Source organism: Ambystoma mexicanum, chromosome 2q (assembly GCF_040938575.1).
Source record: "Ambystoma mexicanum isolate Mex_15411 chromosome 2q, UKY_AmexF1_1, whole genome shotgun sequence".
Classification (NCBI taxonomy): Eukaryota; Metazoa; Chordata; class Amphibia; order Caudata; family Ambystomatidae; genus Ambystoma; species Ambystoma mexicanum.
The window spans coordinates 1,168,138,041-1,168,160,384 of NC_090924.1; the positions used below are offsets into that span (position 1 = coordinate 1,168,138,041).

Here is a 22,344-nt window from a genome sequence, read left to right on the forward strand (position 1 = left end):
TGTCCTGGGATTTGTTTTTCATAATACTCTTATTTCCAATGCGTTGCAGATGCTTTTGAAAATTCCAAGATGCTCTGCGACCAGTATTACTTGGCGTCCCCGGACCTGAGGATCAAGCAGACAAATGGTAAGAAGGACCTAGGAGCAGCAGTCACACCATATATACACAAGTCAGACATTGGCACAGAGTGGGGCACTTCACCCAGCTTTGATGATCATTTGCCCCAAACATAAACCTTCATTTTATTTTTAAATGTGTAAACATACTTCACAAATATGAGCAATTGTAAGGGCCTCATTACGAGCCTGGCGGTATGCTCGCTTCCGGCCCCACCACCTGCGATTGGGCAATAACCGGCCCATTACGAGATGAATGGGCCGGTAATTGCCCATTCACGGGTGTCGGTATTGCCGGGCTCCCAATCCCCATTCTGCCCGATAGGGCACAATGGGGGAGGGGAGCATGGATGCACCGGCACCGTTGATAACGGTGCCGGCGCAATCACGAGTTCTGCTCGCGGGTGTCGCACAAATCCCGCCATGTAAGACCTGGTGGGCTGTCAGAAACCCGCAAGCAGAACTCGTAATATGGCAGGACGGTATGAACGGTGGCGGTGCCGGCACCGTTCATACCGTCACCTCCACAATTATAATGAGGCCCAATGTGTAAAAGAGATGAGGTTTCTTAAGACCAACACTTTGCGAAGTGTCCGTTGCATAACAAAACATTCTTTTTCTCTTTTAGGGAAAGCACCTGGGCTGCCCATTCACATAGTTTACGTCCCATCGCATCTCTACCATATGCTTTTTGAGCTCTTTAAGGTATGTGGCCTTGAGTTATTCCCGCAGGCTTCTATGTTTGATCCTGTGTCAGGCGTGTTCTTCTTGAGGCAGACATTCTTTTATTCAGATCTGCAGGCTGTCTCTTTTGCTGCCTTATTTTCCAGGCCTTTGCATTTGTACTTTTAGTTCGGCTGCATATGCAGGGTTCACTGTTGGATATGACTATTTCCCACCTGCCAGACTTCAGCAAGCCTCCTTCAAAGATTAATTTAGGTTTACAGACCTTTGGTTGTATTACAGTTAATCTTTAGGTACTGTTGTTTAAAACATGTTACACAATGCTTTGCGTGTTTCTAAAGGCAGTGGTGGGGGCAGCAGCGACGAAGAAAAGAAAATTGGACAGTTGTGTCTAACACTGCCTGCCTTCCCCTCACTGGAAATATTGAAACTCATTTTTGCAAACGGTGCAGGCTCATTTTAATGTCTATTTAAAATGGTACACATTGGTGAAAACGTGCAGCGACACACTCTATGCATGTTTTCTCTTGTGTTCTTTTGGTGTTATTTGGATCAGGAAATACGCTCTATGCATTTTCACTCTCTAGGAGGGAAAAGCAACATTGTGTCCACTAGTAACTTATTTTGGTGTGGACGCAGAGGTCGGAATCCAGTTGAATCCAATTCCATCCATGGTCATGACGGCCACCATGTTTGCACTGCAGCTGCTATTACTTTTAACCGCCATACGCTCCTGCGTCCACGCAGTGATCAAGCAGTATTTTCTGGCCTGGGGCTGTAAACGTCCCAGGAATCCACAAACGGCCGGGAATATAGTGCCTTTTTACATAGTGTCCCAGAAAATGTGCATGATCTAGTAGGCTGCGGAGAAGAACACGGATGTGGTGGCAGTCTGCAGCGCCGGATTTAGAGGCTCATAGAAAACAAGTTTGTAAGAGACATATGTTGCCTCTGACACAGACAATCATTGTATATTTTTGATTCCTTTCCTCAGAATTCAATGAGAGCGACTGTAGAAAGTTATGAAGACAGCCCTTCCCTACCGCCAATTGAAGTGAATATTGTCTTAGGAAAAGAAGACTTGACAATCAAGGTAACTAGCAGTATTTCCTTTGACCACAATTGAAAAAGGTAGAGGCTAAAACCCACACTCTTGGAGCAAGATTTACATGTCTTCTTAGGAACGTCCCACAATCTTGCATACTTTTCCATTCTGCACCAATCAGCTGTTCGAGGAATGTTTGGCATTATTTCATGTAATCCTTAGTGAACAGGCAGCCTAATGCACATATATGACCTTGATTATACAGTTTATTGAAAATCTTGCCAATTCTCTGCCTCTTAATGAATGGGGATTTGCCAGGTGGGATTACTTCCACTGACCAGGTACTGTCTTTCTCATTGTGGGAAATATCTCGGCCTGGTGGGGCACAGGGGGGTGGTCCACCACCTTGGGACTGCCTGGGACAATCCCAGTGTGCTCCCCTGGCCTTATGGAAACTTGAGGGGTACCCCTCTCTTCTGCCATGTGTGCCTTGGTACTGTAAAGTGGGTAGTAATGGTCCCACCAACTTGAATGTTCCAGAAGCATTGCTGCTTATATGCCGTGATTTCCCACCAGTAAACCTCTGCCCTGTTTCGTAATTTGTTTGTCACAGCCCTGTCCACTGCTCTCCTCTAACTTTAGCAGGATGGTCAGGATGCTGCCTCATCCTTGGCCACAGCCACATAACCACCGCTAAGCTATGTTCACATTTCAATGTGTTTTGGAATTTGTGAAGCCCTATCATATAGTCTACGAACAAACACTGGAACACGTAGAAATGCACCAACTACTGGACCAGGCACAAGTCGGCGTCAGACCTATGAGAGGGACGGCGACAGCACTTCTCTCTATCTGGGATGACCTAAAGACCAACACAGACTCCAACACAAATTCTGCACTGATACTACTTGACCTCTCCGTAGCATTCGACAGAGTCAACCACAACATCCTAATCAAAAGACTGGAAGAAATAGGGATCACCAATACAGCTCTGCTCTGGATTAAATTGTTCCTTTCTGAAAGAACAGAAACAGTATGGAGGAAACCATTCAAATCATCACCGCGGGACACCACTGGTGGAGTACCTCAAGGATCCTCCCTATCCCTAGTCCTATTCAAGATCTACTTACCTCACTAATCAACCTCATCAAAAGGCACAGCCTCACCTGCTACAACTGCGCAGATGACACCCAAATCATCTACAAATTTGAAGATGTACAAGAAGAGAACCCAACGCCGATAGAGTGTCTGAAAGAACTCTACGATTGGATTAACACAGACAGCCTCAACCCGGGCAAGACAGAGATCATGATCATATTAAAAAAACAGGAAAGCGATCAATACACAAGGAACTGCACCCTCGCCATCAAAAATAGTCAAAAACCTCAGAATCCTAATGGCCAACGAGCTCACACTAGAACTGCAAGTAAACCCAATAATCAAGAAATGCTTCTTCCACCTACACACAGTGAAAAAAACAGTGAAAAAAATCCTACCATTCCTCTCCTCTACGCACAAAACACTAACCATCATTTCCCTCATCATGTCAGGATAGACTACGGCAACAGCTTATACATCGGAATGCCGGATTATATACTGAAGAAACTGCAACGTATACAGAACACAGCAGCCAGACTCCTCATTAAACTTTCACGAAGAGACCACATCACTCCTGCGATAAAGATGCTACGCTGGATGGCAGTCAAAAAACGATTAACATTCAAAACAATGTGCATAACGCACAGATCAATCCACGGCTAAGGAGCAGAATTCCCACAAAAGAAAATCATCATTTATCAGTCGACCAGAACACTCAAATCCAGCAACGGCATACGCCTTGAACCTAAACCGTACATAAGGAAAACACGTGGCGGATCAGCATTTTCTTGCCTAGCCGCAAAATTTTGCAACTCCCTCCTGAGAGAAATACGAAACATGAAGGACCATCTAAAACTCCTAAACTCAGAACTGGACGAAAACGAATGAGCAACACCCACACACCTCGAAATGAACACACATGTTGCATGATGGAGGACTAAAACGTACCACGACAAGTGCAGGGAGGTGGAGAGGGCCTTAACAGAGGTTAACGAGAGAGATGGGAACATCCTATGTTGAACCACAGAGAGGATAAGAGTTGAAGGGGAAAGAATGGCAACCGAGCAGAAAAAACACAGGGACCAGGTAGCTCAAGGGCATAGGGAAGAGGTCCCCCTCTACACGCCCCTCTAGGGGCCCAGGAAGGAGATGACAACAACACTCTGGGATATACCAGGGGCCCAAGCGGTGTAGAAATCCATTATCCAGGTCACAGGGTTAAGGGGCCGGGGGGCAGAGGAGGCATCTCCACTAAATAGCCCTGCAGCCAACCCACAACCCTACACAGAATATATTTCGGCGCACCACACTAGCAGGGACGTTCACCACAGGTGGCCGAAGCGGAGGAGGTACGATGGAGAGCCACCACTAACCAACCCACTAAAAATCTCATCCCTCTTCTTACACCTTTCAAATTCACCTTTCATAGTAAATATTCAATCGAGTCAAACTGTGTGTTTTTTTAACAATTAATCATTGTGGGCGACGCAATCACAACGCAAAGTGCTGGTTTACATGTGGTGAGCATAATTAATGTTTCAAACGTGCATTTTCGCCAAAATATATGTTCCATAGAAGGCCCTAGACGTTGCAAAAGTGAAATAGAGCTGAACATTTGAATCCGTGGTTGTCAAGCACATACAATAGCCATTCTGTATTCTGAACCACAAACTGCCCTTTTCCAGATTTCAGACAATGGAGGCGGCGTTCCCCTGAGGAAAATCGAGCGCTTGTTCAGCTACATGTATTCCACAGCACCAAGACCAATGATGGATAATTCTCGAAATGCCCCCTTGGTAAGAAATAGAAAGAAGGTCATGTGATCAAGGGTTGTGTGAAAGGATTGGTGGGTGCAGTTTATTTCCGTGGTGACATTACTTCACGTTACAGTAGTAGCACATTTCAGCTTGGTTGACGTTGTCAGCAGAGGGGACAGTGACTGAGAGTAATGAAGGTACTCATAGGAGGTATTTAACACATGTTACTTAAAATGCACTGGAGCACTTCTTTCCAGTAGTGCCAATCTGGCTTTTGTGAATACAGTATTAAAATGTATATAAATCTGAAACTGTTAGCACACATGTATGAATAGCTGATAAGATAGCTCAGTTGTCCATTGTAACTACTGCAAAGATATGTGTGCAACCAGCGTATCTCAGGTTTATATCATTGTGATAGAATCTGCCTTTCTTCCTCGCAAGTCTGCTGTTTTGGAATGCCAATGAGTTAGGTCATATGAACGTTTGTTGTTTACAGTGCTGTGAAGCAAAACCAATATCCGCAAGTGCTATATAAAGAACGCATAGCGTTATCAGTCTGCTTGCTAATGTTTAATGAGGTCAGTCTGTTAGATGCAGACCATTCCTGTCATTGACTCCTTTGGTTTTAATTAGTTTGAATCCGGGCTGACTTTTTATTTCTGATTTCACCGTGCATTGTAGTACTTGGCTTGTAGTTATATATTTATAAAAGGAAAGGCAAAGGTACACGTACGAGAGTACAGTGTGAATTGAAAGGCCTTGCTGGCAGAACATTTCAGATCTGCCACCGGGCAGCTTGATTCATTGTTGCATATTGTGACTAGTGTTGCTTTTATTATTTCTGTAATATCTGGGTCAATGGAAAGTAGTCCATGCTTCTCCCTCTCTAATACTCCGCCTTTCCTTCTGCTGTTCCCTCCTTGCACCTTTATTGGCCTTAGGGCTGCCCGGCACCATGATAGCAATCTGCATCACAGTACATCTTTTCCCCCATTTACTTCAACCACTCACCCCTTTTCCCTGTTCTGCTTCTTCCACCGTCTGTTATCCTGGAAAGGTTGGAGAGTGACAGTAGCGTGAGAAACAGGGGCAGCTAGCAAGGTGCTTGGCGGTGGTGCAGCCCTCATATGTTAAGCACTCTGTTGAGGAAGAGTGATAGAGGCGTCTAGGGGTAGTGTGCTGGATGGTACAAGTTAATACGTTGTCTGGTGAAGTATTGATTTTGGAGAGCTTTATTTAGCTTGCGTTTTATAGCTTTTGATGTCAGTCTTTCAATTTCCTTACATTTTTAATATGCCAAAATTTGTGTAGAGTAGAAATCGGTAATGCTGCATATACTCAAATAGTCTCCTTGTTTTCTAGGCTGGCTTCGGCTATGGACTTCCAATTTCCCGCCTGTATGCCAAGTACTTCCAGGGAGATTTGCAGTTGTACTCAATGGAAGGGTATGGAACGGATGCTGTAATCTACTTAAAGGTACATTTATCTTAACAATAATCGAGCACATGATTTTTGTATTCATCAGTGTTCTGTCAAATAAGGAATGGCTAGCTGGGTATCTGCATAAGATATCTTACCGGTAATGCATAGTGATGACATGTGATTTTTTCCCTTGCGTAGAATGCTGCATCTTTTTCCAGCTGGGTATCACCTTACTGTTGGACATGCAACACACACTCATCTTTGTATCTTGACAAAGTGACCGTGTGGTCATAGGCACATGGGACCGGGCATCTAATCCCAAGCCTTTGAGGCCAACTATAACCCGGAAAGCTATATTTCCAGGCCATGTGACACTCTTTTTAGAAACTCATGATTCAGGGACAAACTATTCAGAATTCCCCATGGTGTCAAAGGTAAAACCTGTAATGTATCTGGAGGAGCTAACTTCTGATCTGGAAGGAGGAGCACTACGAAGAAGCCATAGCATGGTCCTGGGCCAAGGAGGGATGCTAGAGAACATAACTCAAGTCGAGGCTATCCAGACCACAACAACACATCATCCTGAAAAATATTACATCTCCCATAATCTCACTTTTCAACAGATGTAAAACCTGGACCGGCCTAGAGACGTACAGTAATGGATCCAGTGACAAGAAGGCTATGTAAGTGCCTAATCACCCCAATGATGTGCCTTACACCCCCCGCCCCCGCCCTCCATAAAGGACAGCCATAGGTAACTCTCACCCCTCTCCTGAGTGGCAGAAGGAAAGGTAGGCCTCATCCATGCAGCAAGAGCACTTCTTTTCCACATTACTAAGAACCCTGTGCCTCCCTCACAACTGTGAGTTCCATTAACCCATTCTATTTAGTGAAATCAGAGGGAGAAACACTCAAATCAGACCGCATGGAGAAGCGACAGTTTTGCATCCTTTCCAGCACTCAGAAGAAACAACCAGCACCTACTCTGGCCTATTGTGTATAAGTGCCCATGGAGGGCATACCTATCAGCGTCAGGCAGGGAAAGAGAACCGCAGCTTCAGCCCATCCCTGCGGAAAACATTCTGTAATAAAATCCATCAAGATGGTGGCTGGCCTATTTGAAGACCTGCTCCAAAGTGTTTGGACTGCAGAGCATAACAGTCACAGAGTAGGCCCCCACAGCACAGATCACATGATTTGTTCTGCCACTTAAGTGATCCTGTGCAATACCATCTCTATATTAGGGTCAATTCCTAAGCCAGCAGCAGAAAGCAGTGCAGAGTACAGAGCTGCCAAGTCAGAGAATATGGCTTTCAGCCCCACAGTGGGGGCAGCCATGGCCGGTAACGGCTCTCCAGCCTGAGCCAAGGTAGGCCCGAGCAAAGTGAGGGCCTCTAAGAGGGCTGTGGGAGTTTAACTAGGGTGCACTTGTTTTTAGTTCACCCAAGAGGTAAGAAGAGAAATTACAAAGGAAAGCCAAAGGGGTAACCAAGCACCACTGCATTTTACATGCTTTGTGCTCCCATAGTGAAATAATAAAGCCCAAAAGTTAAAGGGAACAATAATTCCATACATACACTATGGAGGGACATAGAAAGGTCACCCATAAAAAGAGTAAAAGATTAGGTGAGAGGGGGAAAAATATTCCCACCCACCTCGGGATAAGGGAAACTAATCACCAAGTCCAGGCAACGAGTTCTGGGGTAGTCCCAGGTCAGGAAGCTTTATCATAATATGAAAATCTTACCTAAGAGCCAGTTTGTGAGGGTGGGACCATGGACAAAACAAAAATATAACAGAAACAGGGGATTTGCAAATATAACATTAACCTAGGGCGCCAAGTGCTTCAAACTTAAGAGACGTACTGTACAAATCTACACGGTTAAACTATTTCACAGCACTAGAGTGGGTTCAGGTAGGGATGATGGCAGTGAGGGCAGGGGAAGCTCCCTCTTTGGCAAGTAGGTGAGCTTTGCAGAGATCCACAGCCAGCCTGGTTTTGATTGTAAAGGGCAGCAGGTTCCATTGGAGTGGGGCAAGTAGGGTGAAAGAGTGGAAGCAGGAGGGGGCACCAGGGGAGCTTGAGAAAGTGAGGGTGAGTGCAGAGGAGGAACAGAGGGAAAGGGACAGTGAGTAGACAGAGAAACCGTCAGCCAGCTACTGAGGAACAAAACCATTGCTAGCTTTGTAGATTAGGAAAAGAAACTTGAAAAGGAAGAAGTTGTGCATGAGGAGCCAAAAAGCATGCTGCTGGTAAATGGAAGTAGGGAGGATCTGAGAAGGTTGTAGAGAGTGCTGGGAACCAAGTTGAGAACATTGTCTAGAGGGAGGAAAAAGTAGAGGGGAAAGCCAAGGCGTAGGCATGAGCATTATTCAAATTTGCCTAGCACAAGGGCAGAGATTAGCTTTCATGGTAAGTAAGAAATTGATGCATTTTCTGGATGCTGAGTAGGTTAATATGAGCAGCAGAAGCAATGGTAGTGATGAATTAAGAGGACCCCAATGTAGCGATCCTTGGTCGAGGGAGTTAGAAGATCAAGAGGGAAGGATATAGGTGAAGGGAGCGATGGTATTCCTACCTGGCTAGAGCAACATCAGTAACTAGTTTAAAAGTCATCTAGGCCAAACAAGGGATATAAATGTAAGGTGAAAGCAAAGACAAAGTTGGATCCAAGAAGGATCTAAAGTGTTGCTGAAGTCCTGAAAATGACCAAACTATATGAATTAATATGGTCTTTATCGTAAGGCAGTATCGATGAATTTGTATAGCTTGCAGTTAGAGCGCAAATAGATAGAAATTAGAAATGTTGAACCAATATTCCTCAAGGTACAACAATGGGCTTTTCACCCAGGGTCCAATAGCCGAATCAGTAAATGTTTCCTGGAATGAAGAATTCCACAATTGGTGTGTCCAGCTAGACAGTTTTGAAATGTAAATCCCTCTGTACCTTCATGCCACCTGTGCATGCAGACTAACAGTATCTTGAAACTGATTCAGAAAAATAAATGTCTGAATTTAAGAGATCCTGTGCATATTCAGTATTCCACTATTTTCAGAATTCATGCCCATTATACTGATCAGTCTTTTAGCCATTTCACACCACAAATACCAAGGGAAGAAAGATGGGGGAATGCTTCATCTACTTTCTCCATTGGTAGCCCTAACATGTTGCTTATTTTGCCAAATAAACTAATATTATATTTATGTTTGTTTATTGAATTTATATAGCGCTTTAAGTCAAAGCGCTTTACAATATAACAACAGGTACAAAAGTGAGAGAAGCATATTTACAAACATGAACAGGTCATTAGAACAATAAGTAGAACTATTTACAGGGGGGGGGAGAGGACGGGGGAAGGGTAGTGGAGGGGGTAGGTGAAGGGAGTTACGGTGTAGAATTTGAGGTAGGGGAAGGGGAAGGAAGTGTCATTTATGATAGACTATTAATGGAAAAGTGATGTTCCTAGAACTCTGTCAGGATGCATCACACACCTTTCCAAGAAGTACACTTCCCTTGTTCAAAATATTTTCTTAAATCTAGTGTTTTGGCCTTCCAAAGGTAGTCTTAAGTGCCCGCAGCAAGTAGGATTATTGTTCTCGAAAAACTGCCCTGCCCCATGGAAATCCTGGACAGTCCCTCGTGGTGTGTAGACTGGTAAAGCTCTAAACACTTAATTCGGAAGAATAATTATTTTGACAAAATCTATTCTAACTTAAACTATCCTTTCAAAAATGTGCCTGATAGTGTGGATGTAGTTGGTATCTTCTATGAGGTAAGGGCGGATAGATCAGGGGTAATGCGTTTGTCTTGGAAGCAAGGCAATGCAATACAACACAACACAGGTTTGAATCCCTATCCCGCGTTTCGAAACCAATCTCTGGTATTAAGTGCGTTACAAAAGAATAATTATAATAATTATGTTTATATTTCTCTAAATTTGATTGCTTTTGTCTCTAACCTGAATACTCAATTGGGGTCCAAAAATCAAGATTGCTGTATCATAGGCATGATCAGCAAATGTAGTCCTATTCTGTAATAAATAAAATGGTTTCATTTGAATACTTTATGATTTAAATATTAAAGTGCACAGTGTAGAGTGCAAAAGCACCTGGCAATAAAGGACAACCGTGCCCAATGCCCCATTAATTTTATAGCGCTCTGTCCTGATGCCCTTGTTGCAAACTCATTCAAGCTGATTCTGATAGAATGATGAAATCCATGCAATGTATGTAAATGTGGAAGCAAATCTGACCATGATTGCCAACAAATATTGCCATTTTACTCTAATACCTTGTCAGCATCTAAATAAATAGAGGCAAGTTGGCATTTCTGTACTCAACAATGCCCAATAAGGTATCTATAGATAAACCGTTTTATTTCAATACACCTATATATGAAACTATGGTATTCCAGTATAAAAACTGTTGTTACAACTGTTTATTTCTAAAAAACGTTCTTCACACCATTAAGTGAGAATACCCGACTATTCTGCCATGTAATATGACAAGCAAAGAAAATATAGAAACATGAAGCCGTTGCCTTGGATGCTGTAAAAGGTCTTTGATACATTCTTATGGCAGTTCCTAAAAGAAGCATGCCAACATTTCGTTTTGGTGATTCATTCATAAAATATGTAATGTCACTGTGGAACAACCCTGCACTTATTTCAGGCATCTTTGTACGATTTAGGAAAATTGAGGCATTGACTAGTGTTAGGACAACAAAGGGCTTCACAAAACCATACAAGTGAAAGAGTGCTAAACTCCACTCTCAGTATAAGGCTGAACCACCTGACTATTTGGGAGCATAGACAGAGCAACCAGGCTTATCTTAGGAGGGAGAGAGGGCTGTAGGAAAGTACAAAGAACCTGTACAATACACACGATTTAAAAGAAAGTCTTGCACCCAGAAGTATTATACTAAATGGCTGTTTACCAAATCCCACAGTGGCAGCGATCTGCGCGTCTGTGAAATCCCTGCTGTGCAACTTTTACTGTTTCTGACAGTCTGTTGTGCTACAGCTTGGCTGCTGTTTATTCCTAGCTCCTCGTCTCCTGATGTGCAATCGGGTTGCTCCGTTCTTGTAATCCAGCCGCTTGTTGCCGACTCCGAGCCTCTAATAAGCCCAAACAAAGGCTTCTTTACCGGCGTTCCCTGTCTCTGCAGGGACATGCCATTCTTCTCTCCCCTCCTGCATGCACACCTGCCCGGTGCGCACACAAACTCACAAGGAAAAAAAACAACACCTCTCATTAAATGTATGGCTGTTATAACACCTGCTTTCACTTTATACACAGCTTTGCCGGACGTTCACACCTCCCTCTTCCCGCATGTCCTCATTCTGCCTCACTAACGCCGTGCTCCCTGGCCCCTTTTGTCCTGCAACAGAGCCCATTCTGCCCTATCCTGTGCTGAAGCGGGACCCCTCTTTTACGGGCCACCATACCCTGGGTGCTTTCTGCCATCTCAGACACTCTGTAGCCTGGGCGAGCTTGCCAAAGACAAAACCTGCACAAAGGAATTTCCCACCCTGAAGAGTAGGGGAACGACCAAGAAAGGACAAGAAAGAAACAGTTGGTGAAAAAATGCTCGCATACAAGTGTTTCAGAGCGTGAAGAGGCAAGGGAGGGGAACAAGGGAGAACAAAAACAATGCTCTTACTAGGCCCAGTGACATTGAGAACGTGCAAGTGCATGGGAGAGGGAGAGGGGTAAGTAAAAGGAAGGGGGGTAGAGGTGGAAAGTGCTGAGCAAAAATAAGAATAAGTAAATAAAACATGAATAAATAAATCAATAAATTAATAACAAAAATCAACAAACAGTGGTAGTGCAGCCAGCAAGTGGCAAGTGCTAGGAATAAGGCAACATACAGGGTGTATCTGAATAAGTGCAGAAAAAAAGAAAATAAAGGGGGGGTCTGTAGGGTTACAGATACGGACCCCAGTGCATGGGATTGCCAAGAGGCAGTGCGGTTGGGTGGCACGGTGAGCAGGTACCTGGGCCCTAAAGAACAGAAGGAGAACAGGTGCACGATGCCGAGACAGAACAGAACAACAGGGCAGAGGAGGAGAGAAGGAAGAAGGAAGATCTTTGGGTGCTACCGGAACCGGAGATGATTCTCCTCAAGTTTCAGAGTGGCAGGCTGTTCCAGAGAGAGGCCCCGGCCGAAGACAGAGATCTACTCTCAGCTTGTTTCTTAGAAAAACAACTGACCCTGAGGGAGTTAGAGGTGGAGGAGCGAAGCACTCGGGAGCGAGGTTATTTACAAACGGACAGCTGAAGGTATTTTGGACCCAGGCCTCAGAAAGCCTTGTGGACAATGCAAACGGTCTTGAATGTAATCCTTGCATCCAATGGGAGCCAGTGAAGAGATTTCAGGATTGGGGAGATACGATCCCAGGGTTTGAGGCCAAGGACAGGTCTTGCAGTCCTGTTCTGGATAAGTTGCAAATGGCAGAGAGTAGAAGCAGGTAGATTTAGAAAGAGGCTGTTGCAATAGTCCAACCTTGAGAGAACCAGGGCTCGATAGACAGCGAGCTTCTCGGGGAAGGCGAAGAAAGGCAGAGTACCTCTGAGGAGGTGAAGTAGCAAGTTTGACTTTTTTGAGACATCAGAGATGTGAGCAAAGAAAGAAAGTATGGAGTCAAAGATTACCCTGAGGTGTTTGGCCACGCAGGAGAGGGTAGGAGGAGGGCCAAGGGAGGCCGGCCAGAGAGTGACACGAAAGGAGGGTGAGGGTGAAGGTGTGCCCATGAGGAGGCTCTCCATCTTGCTGGCATTCAGGCAGAGATCCCTGGCGGCACACCAACCCCATGATAAAGATAGTCTTGTAGGACAGAACTAAACAGTTTGCATATTTCAACCAGTATAACATCCTCACCAGGTAATTTTTGGTTGCAAAATATCCGAGTTGCATCAATGCTTTTTTGACTTTCTGTATCGTATTTGAGAAATGCTTTCTGGGTGACATCAAACCCCACCATACAGATAGTAACATCTTGGTGTAGTAATCTGTAAACTGTAGTTTCTTAATAAAGTGGTGTACAAAATGATCAAAATGCAAAGTTAATTGAGTTAGACTTGTTAATTGTTGCCTCAGTTCCATCAATAATGGTCGTAGAAAATTCTTGGCTTCTCAGACGTTGAATTCAATTCAAGGGTACTGTTCATTGTGCTTGCTAATGGAAGGCGTTGTATCAAACAATGAAGACAGACACAAGTGATCACAGTTCAAGGGTGTTTATTGAACTTAAATGGTTTGGTAAAACGCCTATCTAAACCTACATCTAAGGATGGGAGCAAGCTATGACCATCAAATAATAATAATAACGCAGTCTTAGTGGAGTCTGTCAAAATAAAAATGCCTATAATAGTAAATCTATTGCCAATCCTTACTTCTAAATACAAAATGGTGTGGGATAGCAATGTATGTAAAAGAAACGTGTTCAAGAAATGATATGTCAGTATAATTGAGCAGTTGGCTTCCCTTCCCCATGTTTTCAGCACGAGGCAAGGCGACATGTGCAGGCTTCACACACACTCTAGCTTCTTGGCCACGAGGTAACAGTTCATCACATAGCATCAGGGCATTCTGTCAAAGTCTCTCTCACAATGACCGTCTCTTAATGCAGATGGCCCGATGCAGCAAGCAAAACACAAATGTTCCTTTACTTTGTCAAAGTTTTACTTTCACAAGTTCAAGACTGGTCTCCCTCCTGTTAGGCAAGAATTGAAGTAGTAACCCTGTGGGAGACTACACCACCCTTGTCCTCTTGGCAGTAGGTAACCCACCTATTGGTATAGGTCTTTATCACACAAGTTGGTAGTGTGACTGGGCAGCCAGACTTATCTCAGAGCTGTAGTATCGAAATCTACAATGACAAGTATCCAAATAACACTTACACTCAAGGTTTTCTAGTAAAATATTTATTTATTTATGTATTTAACAGTCAGTTTTAAATAAGCATTCTTTAAAAAGGGCAATGTGCAACAATAACAATACACTTCAGAATACGTTCTCAGAATCAAGGCAAAGCAAGTAGATACTCTTTAGAGAGATGCTTCATACACACTTCCTACACCCTCAGATGACTTCACTAACTAGGACAGTAATGGCATTTATCTATCACTTTTGTACTTTGTAAATTCTGAGGTTGGTCAAAAAGGAAAGGTTAAGGAGGGAAAACGGTTTACAGGTTCTCAGAACATGTGAACACTTTTCAAATCTCCCAATGAAGTCTAGATAAAACCCTTTCCTAGCAATATTAGTTAAAAACCAATACATCACCTATGTGCGTCAGTTAGAATCAAAGTCAGTGGACTAGAAGAGTCTGCAGGGAGTCAGGACAGCCAAAGTCAATTGGAGAAAAGTCTATGGAGCTGAGGCACTTCTTAGATAGCAAAAATGTCTTGCACAAAGTTAGAGAGTTTGCTGTAGAAAATCACTGTTGGGCCAAAAGCTGTTACACTTGTGTAAAGGTAGAGCTAGAATAACTCTAGAAAGGCAGCTACTGCAAATCACAACTGAGACAAGCAAGGTACAAAGAGGTAAGTACCCCTGAGTCAGCATAGTACCTTAGGTTAGAAGAAGAGGATCCAGCTGGCTTCTGTCCTGGTTGCAGACTTGCAGATCCTGTGTTCCTGGGCCTCGGTCATGGGGACAATAGGGAGGACGCCTGAAGAACCTCTGCACTGCAGTTCTGAGGTCGTCAGCGGCTATGGGCTCTTTTCAATTCAGCGGCACCTTGCGGTTTCAGCTATCAGCAAAAAGCACCACTGCGGATATTGGACACTGAATGGGCTTCCTACACTCCTTGAGTCCAGCACTCTGGTGAGGTGACTCGAGCTTGGGTTGTCTTACTTCGGGAGCGTCCTCAAGATCTTCCTGGAGCTCCGATCTGGCTTAAAGATGTTGCACTCGACTACAGATTTCTCGACCCCTGGCACTCGGTTCCAGCAGCAGGAAAGAAGTAAAGCCAGTTGGGGAAGGTCTTCCAGCAAAGTTTGTCTTGGGGTTAGTTGGTCCCACTAACCCAATGGAGTCATCCTCTCCGGAGTTTCTCTTGTCGATTAGGAAAAGGAGCTTCAACAGAAGGGCTTCACCGGGCAGTTTAATGATCCAGGAGGATGCAGCAAGTTTCTCTTTACGATTCCTTCGTCAGCTGTTTCTTCCAGTGGTCGACTCTGTCTTCAGTTCAAGAATCCTCACCTTTTATGCAGGTTTCTCCAATTCATGCACAGCCTAGCTGTCACTCACATAGCAGGATGGCTGTCCTTTAAGGACAGCCAGCCAGTCAATCAGGACTGGGTGCATTCAGGTAACCAAGGAGACTAAGGACAGGGGAGTTTCGGGCACCTCCCTCACTTCCTCCCCTGCCAGACATACTGGAGCCAGAGGCAGTTTTCAGTACTGAAGCCTGCCAAAGGGAAAATGCACAAAAGGGTTAAACCTGATTTGCCGCGCAGAGTAAAACCCAGGAAAGACCTCACAAACATGAAATGGTGAAAAAAGAAGATCGGGCCATTTTGACACAATGGTCACCCATGGGTGCTACACTGCAGCTGAGGATTAAGCCTGCGGTAGAAAAGCACAATGGTAGGAAAATTAAACAACTGCCACCAGCCATTTAAAGTAGTGAGGGTATAATGTGTGCTGGATCTACAGTGAGAAAAGGTAAGTAAAGTCAATTTCACTTTACTGTTCTTGGGAACATTGGGCCTCATTAGGAGTTTGGAGCTACTACTCCAAACTCCTAATTGAAGGATTTGGAGGCAGTAAGGATTTTGACTGCCTCCAAATCCTTACCGACTCCGCCCTGGTGAATGGAGCTATTACTGCCCCATTTCAAGGTTGGCGGGGGGCGGTAATTCCCCATTCACCAGGGCCCTTCCCCATTCCCATTTGAGCCCCCATAGGGCTCAATGGGAAGGGGGAAGGCGCTAATAACGGTACCGCAAATTGCGGTACCGTTATTAGCACCAAAGTCCCTTTGCGGGTCCCGTCCTTAACGCCTGGTAAAACCAGGCGTTAAGGGAGGACTCGTAATAGGGTGGTAAGGGATTACCGGTACCAGTGCCCTTACCGGTACCGGTAATCCCTTACCGCCCACCTCGTAATGAGGCCCATTAATTCTCACAAGAAAAGGTATTTAAACCTTATGAGAAATCTAAAGGATTTCTCTGTGACACCGCACTGAAGGTGCTGTGTGTCACCATACAAAACGTAGATGCCTATGGAGTTTGCCAGACTCCGAAAACAAAGAAAATAGATAATCGAAATCAGACCAAATCAAAATACATGAGAGAGCGAGAAAAAGGGCTCACTCTCTCCAGGGTGAAACTTACAAAAATCCTAAAGTCCAGCAAAAGAGATGGAGGTCTCTAAGGTTGAAGGGAATTAGCACAGAAATGAGAATTCTCCCTAACACCTCCTTCAGGCTCGGACCACGGGTCCCCCTCCTCCGAGCTCAGACCCCTTTCTACAATGTTCACAGTATGGTCTCCCTCGTTCGGGCTCAGACCGTGGATCCCCTCATCCGAGCTCAGCTCTCCTTTTGTGCAATGTTCACAGTTTGTTCTCCTTCCTTCGGGCTCGGACCATGGATCTCCCCCGTCCGGGCTCAGATTCACTTTTGATACCAGAATCGTAGACTTTCAAATATGCAATGGATTTTGCTTAAACGTCACAGGACCACTTGGATTCACTTCACACAATTTAAATTTGACATGTATCTTCTGCTTTTGTTTCTTTTCACCAAGATACCGTACAGAGACCTTCAATTGAGCACATTCACAGTGCCTGTCCACTCTATCAACAGTATCGTATCTTTTCTTCTAATGTTCAAATATTCTTTAGCAATTTAGATTCACTCGCGTCTTTCATTACAATGTTCCTACCAGCACTCACTTTACAATGTTGCAGCTTGCAACCTTGATTTCAACACAGTCCGGTTTCTCCAACTCACCAGCTGTGTTGTTATCTGTCGCTTCTTTGTTCTTGGAGCCAAGGATGATACCACAGTGTCTGCTGCTCCTCCCAGCCCTGGTCAGTTACACAGGAGGACCCTCGATATCTCAGACACACAACGCAGGATTCTTTAGCCTTTTTTCCTGGTCTTACATTTTCTGCCTTGAAGTTTTCTTGAAAGTACCAGCTTCCTGTAAACGAGGTCAAGGGTGTTGCCCGTCTCACAAACCTCTCATGCCTGACGGTCTTTCTCCGCTCATTCAACTACCAACTCGAAACTGCTGTAACTTTGTGTGTTTTGCCTCGCCCCAGACTATGCTCTCGTGCTCCGCCTTTTATCCGTGTGTGGAAGTGTAATGGAAGTCAGGTGTGAGTGATTGTCGATAATTGGGACATGTCATGTACACAGCTCGGGTGTGAGTCTGTTTTCTCCCAGAGCGGGCTGTCTGTGAGAAAGTGTTTGTGCAGGAAAAGGTTGTGAGAGTGTTGTTAAGTTTCTAAATATCCCATCAAATAGGATGGGATTAAGGAGTTACAAGGAAGAGAGGGATACCATGACTCACCATCCGGTGTCCCACTCCCACTCCCCGAGGACCCCTCACCCAGGTGATCCTCCCGCACTGGTCCACCCCCAGGGTCTGGGTCCAAAGGCGATGGAGTGCCCTAGCCACCTCAGAGAGATCTGCAGGGACTAGCGGGTGAGACATCTTCAGGTTTCTCACACCACTTAGCAGCTACTTGCCATACTCTATATTGGCAACAAAGTGGGTGCCGTTGGTTACCCGTACTTGCTTAGTTGCAAGGATATTAACGTGAATAAATGTTTGCTTTCCTGATATTACATGGGGTTGATGCATAGTATAGCTTGTGAATTGACCGCACACGTAGAGTTTTAAAGCATCGCATACTATCTCAATTTTAGTACGTTTTGATGTATTACTATGCATTCTTTCCTCTAGTCTTCTACTGGTGTCAAAACACTTTGTTTTGAAAGAGGTTTCGTCCTTAGGGCCATCTCCTTGGTTTGATCTCATTCTTGTTGTGTGCTCCGAACATAAGCGCTTTGGGTGCTTAATTACTTCTAGAAATGGATTGAATCTAGGTTATGCATTCTGTTCCCAGTGTATCATCTGTTAATAGCCAATGAATTGTCCAATTTTGTTGGAATCAATAAGAACATGAATCAAATTCGAGATTGTGATGAATGTTCCAGTCCCCAAGTATATGCAAGACAGGCACCACTTTACAGAACTTGGTATCATTTATGTAACATGGGGTTTAAAAGTTAGTTAAATTCATCTTGTTATCAATAACAGTTTGTGGGCATTGAAACATTACATGGACAATATAAAGCGCACATTACATGATCGCTTTTTTACAAATCTCAGTGACTCCTCTCCCTGAAGGTAGCGAACTCTTCAGTTCCCAAGACTGATACTTATATGAAGGGTAGTTCTTGCCAGGTTCCACTTACTCAGTACCTCTGCAGTTCAAATTGGTGTATCAGACTATTGGGGAATTGGCTGCTCTTAACTCTTTGGTAATTTGGGCAGTACAGGTCAGTGGATGACAATTCGCTGTAATGGAAAAGCCGCAACTAACTGCATGGTCCAGCATTTGATCACTGGAGGGTCCATGTTAAAGGTGCGTCCACGGCTTTGGACCTGGATCACCTTACGTTAATCCTATCTGTTATCGCCACAGCATATATATATAGGAATTATGATAAATTCTAACAGGGATTACATGGAGCTAAAGAGAATTTGATTGGGAACTGCCAGAACCATCAGTGGTGGTCACATGTGGACCGAATACATTGTAAGAAAGGTATCACCAGATAGAGAGCTATATTTGCAAGTCACACAACCATGAGACATCCTGTCAGCGTCGTACAAAGTGAAACGTTAGAGCATTTTGCTATTTCACAGTCCTTTAGATGTGTCAGAGTATAAAAAGTCCTGTGTCCAAGTTTTGAAGACATCATTGTTACTTTTTAAAATGACAGAACACGTATGGTGCAATTTGATGTCACCAAACATATCGTTCACATCCTTTAAGAATGAATAGTGTTCACTGGGGTGGAATTGTGACATATCGTTCACATCCTTTAAGAATGAATAGTGTTCACTGGGGTGGAATTGTGGAAGGGTCGTAACGGTTCCATGTCATTTCATCGCAAAATGTTTTTTCGCAGGGTTTTTACCGCGATTTTTTTAACGAAAAAACCCATTGAGTTATTTTTTCATTCTTTTTTGGGGGGTTCCCACCCAACCCCCCCATTCCTTTTCATTTTTTTCATTTTTTATGTTTTGCCAAACGCCCACACCCCATATATATAATTGTCTGACCCCCCTAAAAAAATTAGATGTTTTTTTTTGGTAAAAAAATTCACAGTGAAATACCCTGCGAAAATACATCCCGCGATGAAAGGACGTCGTACTATTCTGCTGTAGGTATCTAGATGTATTCTATGCGATGCGTAAAAGGAATCTCTGAACTACTGAATAAAATAGTGAAAGGGGAATAATGTGGATGAATATCCAGCAAAGTTTATTAAACCCTGCATGTCGTATGTAGCCCATGGCTTTTGCAGGCTGAACCACTTAGTTTGGTTTTTCGAAGGCTTCAAAGCAGTTATCATTACCTAGGTCAGTAAATATGCTAAGTATTGAGTTAAAAAAAACCTGTGCAAATCTCAGGGTAGTTAATTTCACCATTGGAAAAGGGTACATTTCTACATGTATGACCTTCATTTTCGATTGTTGACCTCACCATGTGCACATGCACTACTGGAAACCTGCAGCAGGTTCCATGAGCACCTTTTTAAAAAAAATTGTAAGCAAAATATATTTTTGTGGGCCAGTTGTGCAATGTGTAATTCATGGAAATGACCTTTGGAAAGTTTGTGATCTGCAAACATGCATAATATATGCAGGTGGACCGTAGGCGAGTTACTCATTTCATCATGTAGTTGTGTGTCTTGACCTCATTATAGTTTGGTAACGCTTCATTATGGTACTGATTCTGTAGTGTCTTGCCTTTCGTTGACTTTAATAGGAAATGATTTGCTTGATCCTATCCGCTAATGTAATCACAGCGCTCACATACCTCAATCAATGGATTGCTATCAGGGGCTCCAACCTTTGGCTCTCCGGACGTGTTACAGTATCTGCCACCATTACTAGTCTGCAGAGTTAATCAGTGTAACAATATTCTCTGCCTCATGCCTGAAAGTATGCAAACTGATCGTGTTTTGTGTTTTGCTTACAGGCCTTGTCAACGGAATCTGTAGAAAGACTGCCCGTGTTTAACAAGTCTGCCTGGAAGCATTACCAGACGAGTCCGGAAGCTGATGATTGGTGCATCCCCAGTAGGGAGCCTAAGAACCTGGCAAGGTAGAACCAATCACTGCATGGACACAGAGTGCCAAAAAACTGAAAAGGGAACAAAGCGCTTTTCACCACAGATCATTACCTAAAAGTGTTACGCTGTTGTGAAGAGTCTGGCCGAGCCACACCGGCCTTGAGCTGGCCAGTCCAATGAGGAGGCAAGTGTGTGAAAAAGGACATTGAGGGGAAAGGAAAAGACCACCTTTGGTGCAACAGCCCACCTTCTGTTGTCTTTAATGATAGACAATCGCTTGGCATTCTCCACCTTTGGACAGATACGTTGCACCATTCAGCAATGAGGACATCCGTGCCATTTTCACTCATCTTTGATGTATTCTGCATGTGGCACAAAGGGCATTTCCGCTCTCATTGACTTTGAGGAAAAAACTCTTAATGAGGTGAATGCAGCCTTGTTTTGGGCCCTGGGTGAGGCCGGCAACGAACGCAATGGTCACTAAATGTTTTTGAGCCATGAAATATGTTTGCTTTAAAATGCTGATTTCTAAGAGCTACCAATCCATTGACGACCTACATTGCTTCTTACTCGGACACATTATTCCGTCAGTTTCAAAATTAGGGAAATGACATGTTTGATTTATAGATGTAGGTCCCTCAGGGTGTGTTGGACTACATCTATCGTAAGCCATAGCCAGCATCGCCAATGGTGTGGGATCATTGGAGTCTTAGTCTAAAACATCTGGACACACAGTTTGCAGACTCCTCGTGTAGGTAACCACACACAGAGAAATAGCAATGCATTAAATAACATCATTGCTTCCTAAAATAAAATCCCAAACCATTATCAGAGCTACCCTTGTTTACCTGAAGTGTGAACATGCAGTGACTCTACTAAAAAGTCGTTCTTCAAACTTCACTATAGTTACTATTTACTGAATGTTAGCAAGAACCTCGAAGTACAATTTAAAACCTTTTTTTGTACTGTAACAGAATTGCAGGGTTTCCATTTATTTCTGCAAAACCTGGGGGTAATAATGAGTTCATAGAAAAAAGACTTTTATTTCTGAGTGACCGTAAGCTCATATGCACAGCATACAAGAAAGATTTGAAAATCGTTACAGTGATCAGAGATGGATAGCATGTGGGATGCCAACATAATTGTTAATGTGCGCATCCTGGCAGTGTGCTACCTTGCAAAGTCATCCTATGTGTAACATGGGGATTTGGTACTCTTAAAGATCATGTAGTCTGTTGAGAATGCACGCTTTGGCGAATGACTTCCATAGCCTCTAATGACCACTGATGCTTTTTTCCTGTAATATGGCGTGAGTGTAATTGTGCAATATAATTAAAAACCTTAAAGGGCATTAACACATGTATTATTGAAGGAGCTAAAACAAAAACGTGGTTGGTTTTGTGTAACGCCATGGCTTGTTAGCCGTACAGTAAGTGCTCTCAGCGAAAAAGAAAGAATGTTTAATGATAACATTTTTAAGGTAGCTGATAGCATCTTAAGTGTTCGAAAGGGCTTCTTCAACCTCGTTTAAGGCCATGCTTTTCCTGTGCACTTTTAAGAGCCAGTTGAAGGAGAAAGATTCCTCTGAATAATTCTGTCCTTTTTGTGCAATAACCAACAACATCCAGAAGAGTGACACTTGGATATTGTTAATAGAATCGGTCGACACCAGATATGTCCACCTACTCGAGCAATACGCCCCCCTGGACATGCTATTCCCAAAGGGTAGGCATAGCTAAAGATCCCCCAGAATATATCTTTCGACTGTGTTTTAGTGCAATCGAACTGTAGCCTTCAAGTTTGGTTTTTAATATTCTAAGAAGACCTACAATAACATCTAAGGAGATTTAATTGAGGAGACTGATTCCTTTGTACTTTGGTTCTAAAA

The 22,344-nt window shown here is 43.8% G+C and overlaps 1 protein-coding gene across 1 annotated transcript in view; it reads left to right on the top strand.

The window, feature by feature from the left end:
• The window catches only part of LOC138570021 (pyruvate dehydrogenase (acetyl-transferring) kinase isozyme 2, mitochondrial-like), a 70,929-nt gene extending 49,030 nt beyond the window's left edge, over positions 1 to 21,899 (top strand). Inside the window, exons 6-11 of the mRNA XM_069648553.1 lie at positions 50 to 127; positions 746 to 822; positions 1,796 to 1,894; positions 4,630 to 4,740; positions 6,067 to 6,180; positions 20,364 to 21,899. Coding sequence (XP_069504654.1) covers positions 50 to 127; positions 746 to 822; positions 1,796 to 1,894; positions 4,630 to 4,740; positions 6,067 to 6,180; positions 20,364 to 20,492 — 608 coding nt within the window. The 3' untranslated portion in view covers positions 20,493 to 21,899. The remainder of the gene's footprint in view (positions 1 to 49; positions 128 to 745; positions 823 to 1,795; positions 1,895 to 4,629; positions 4,741 to 6,066; positions 6,181 to 20,363) is intronic.
• The last annotated feature ends 445 nt before the right edge of the window (positions 21,900 to 22,344 follow it).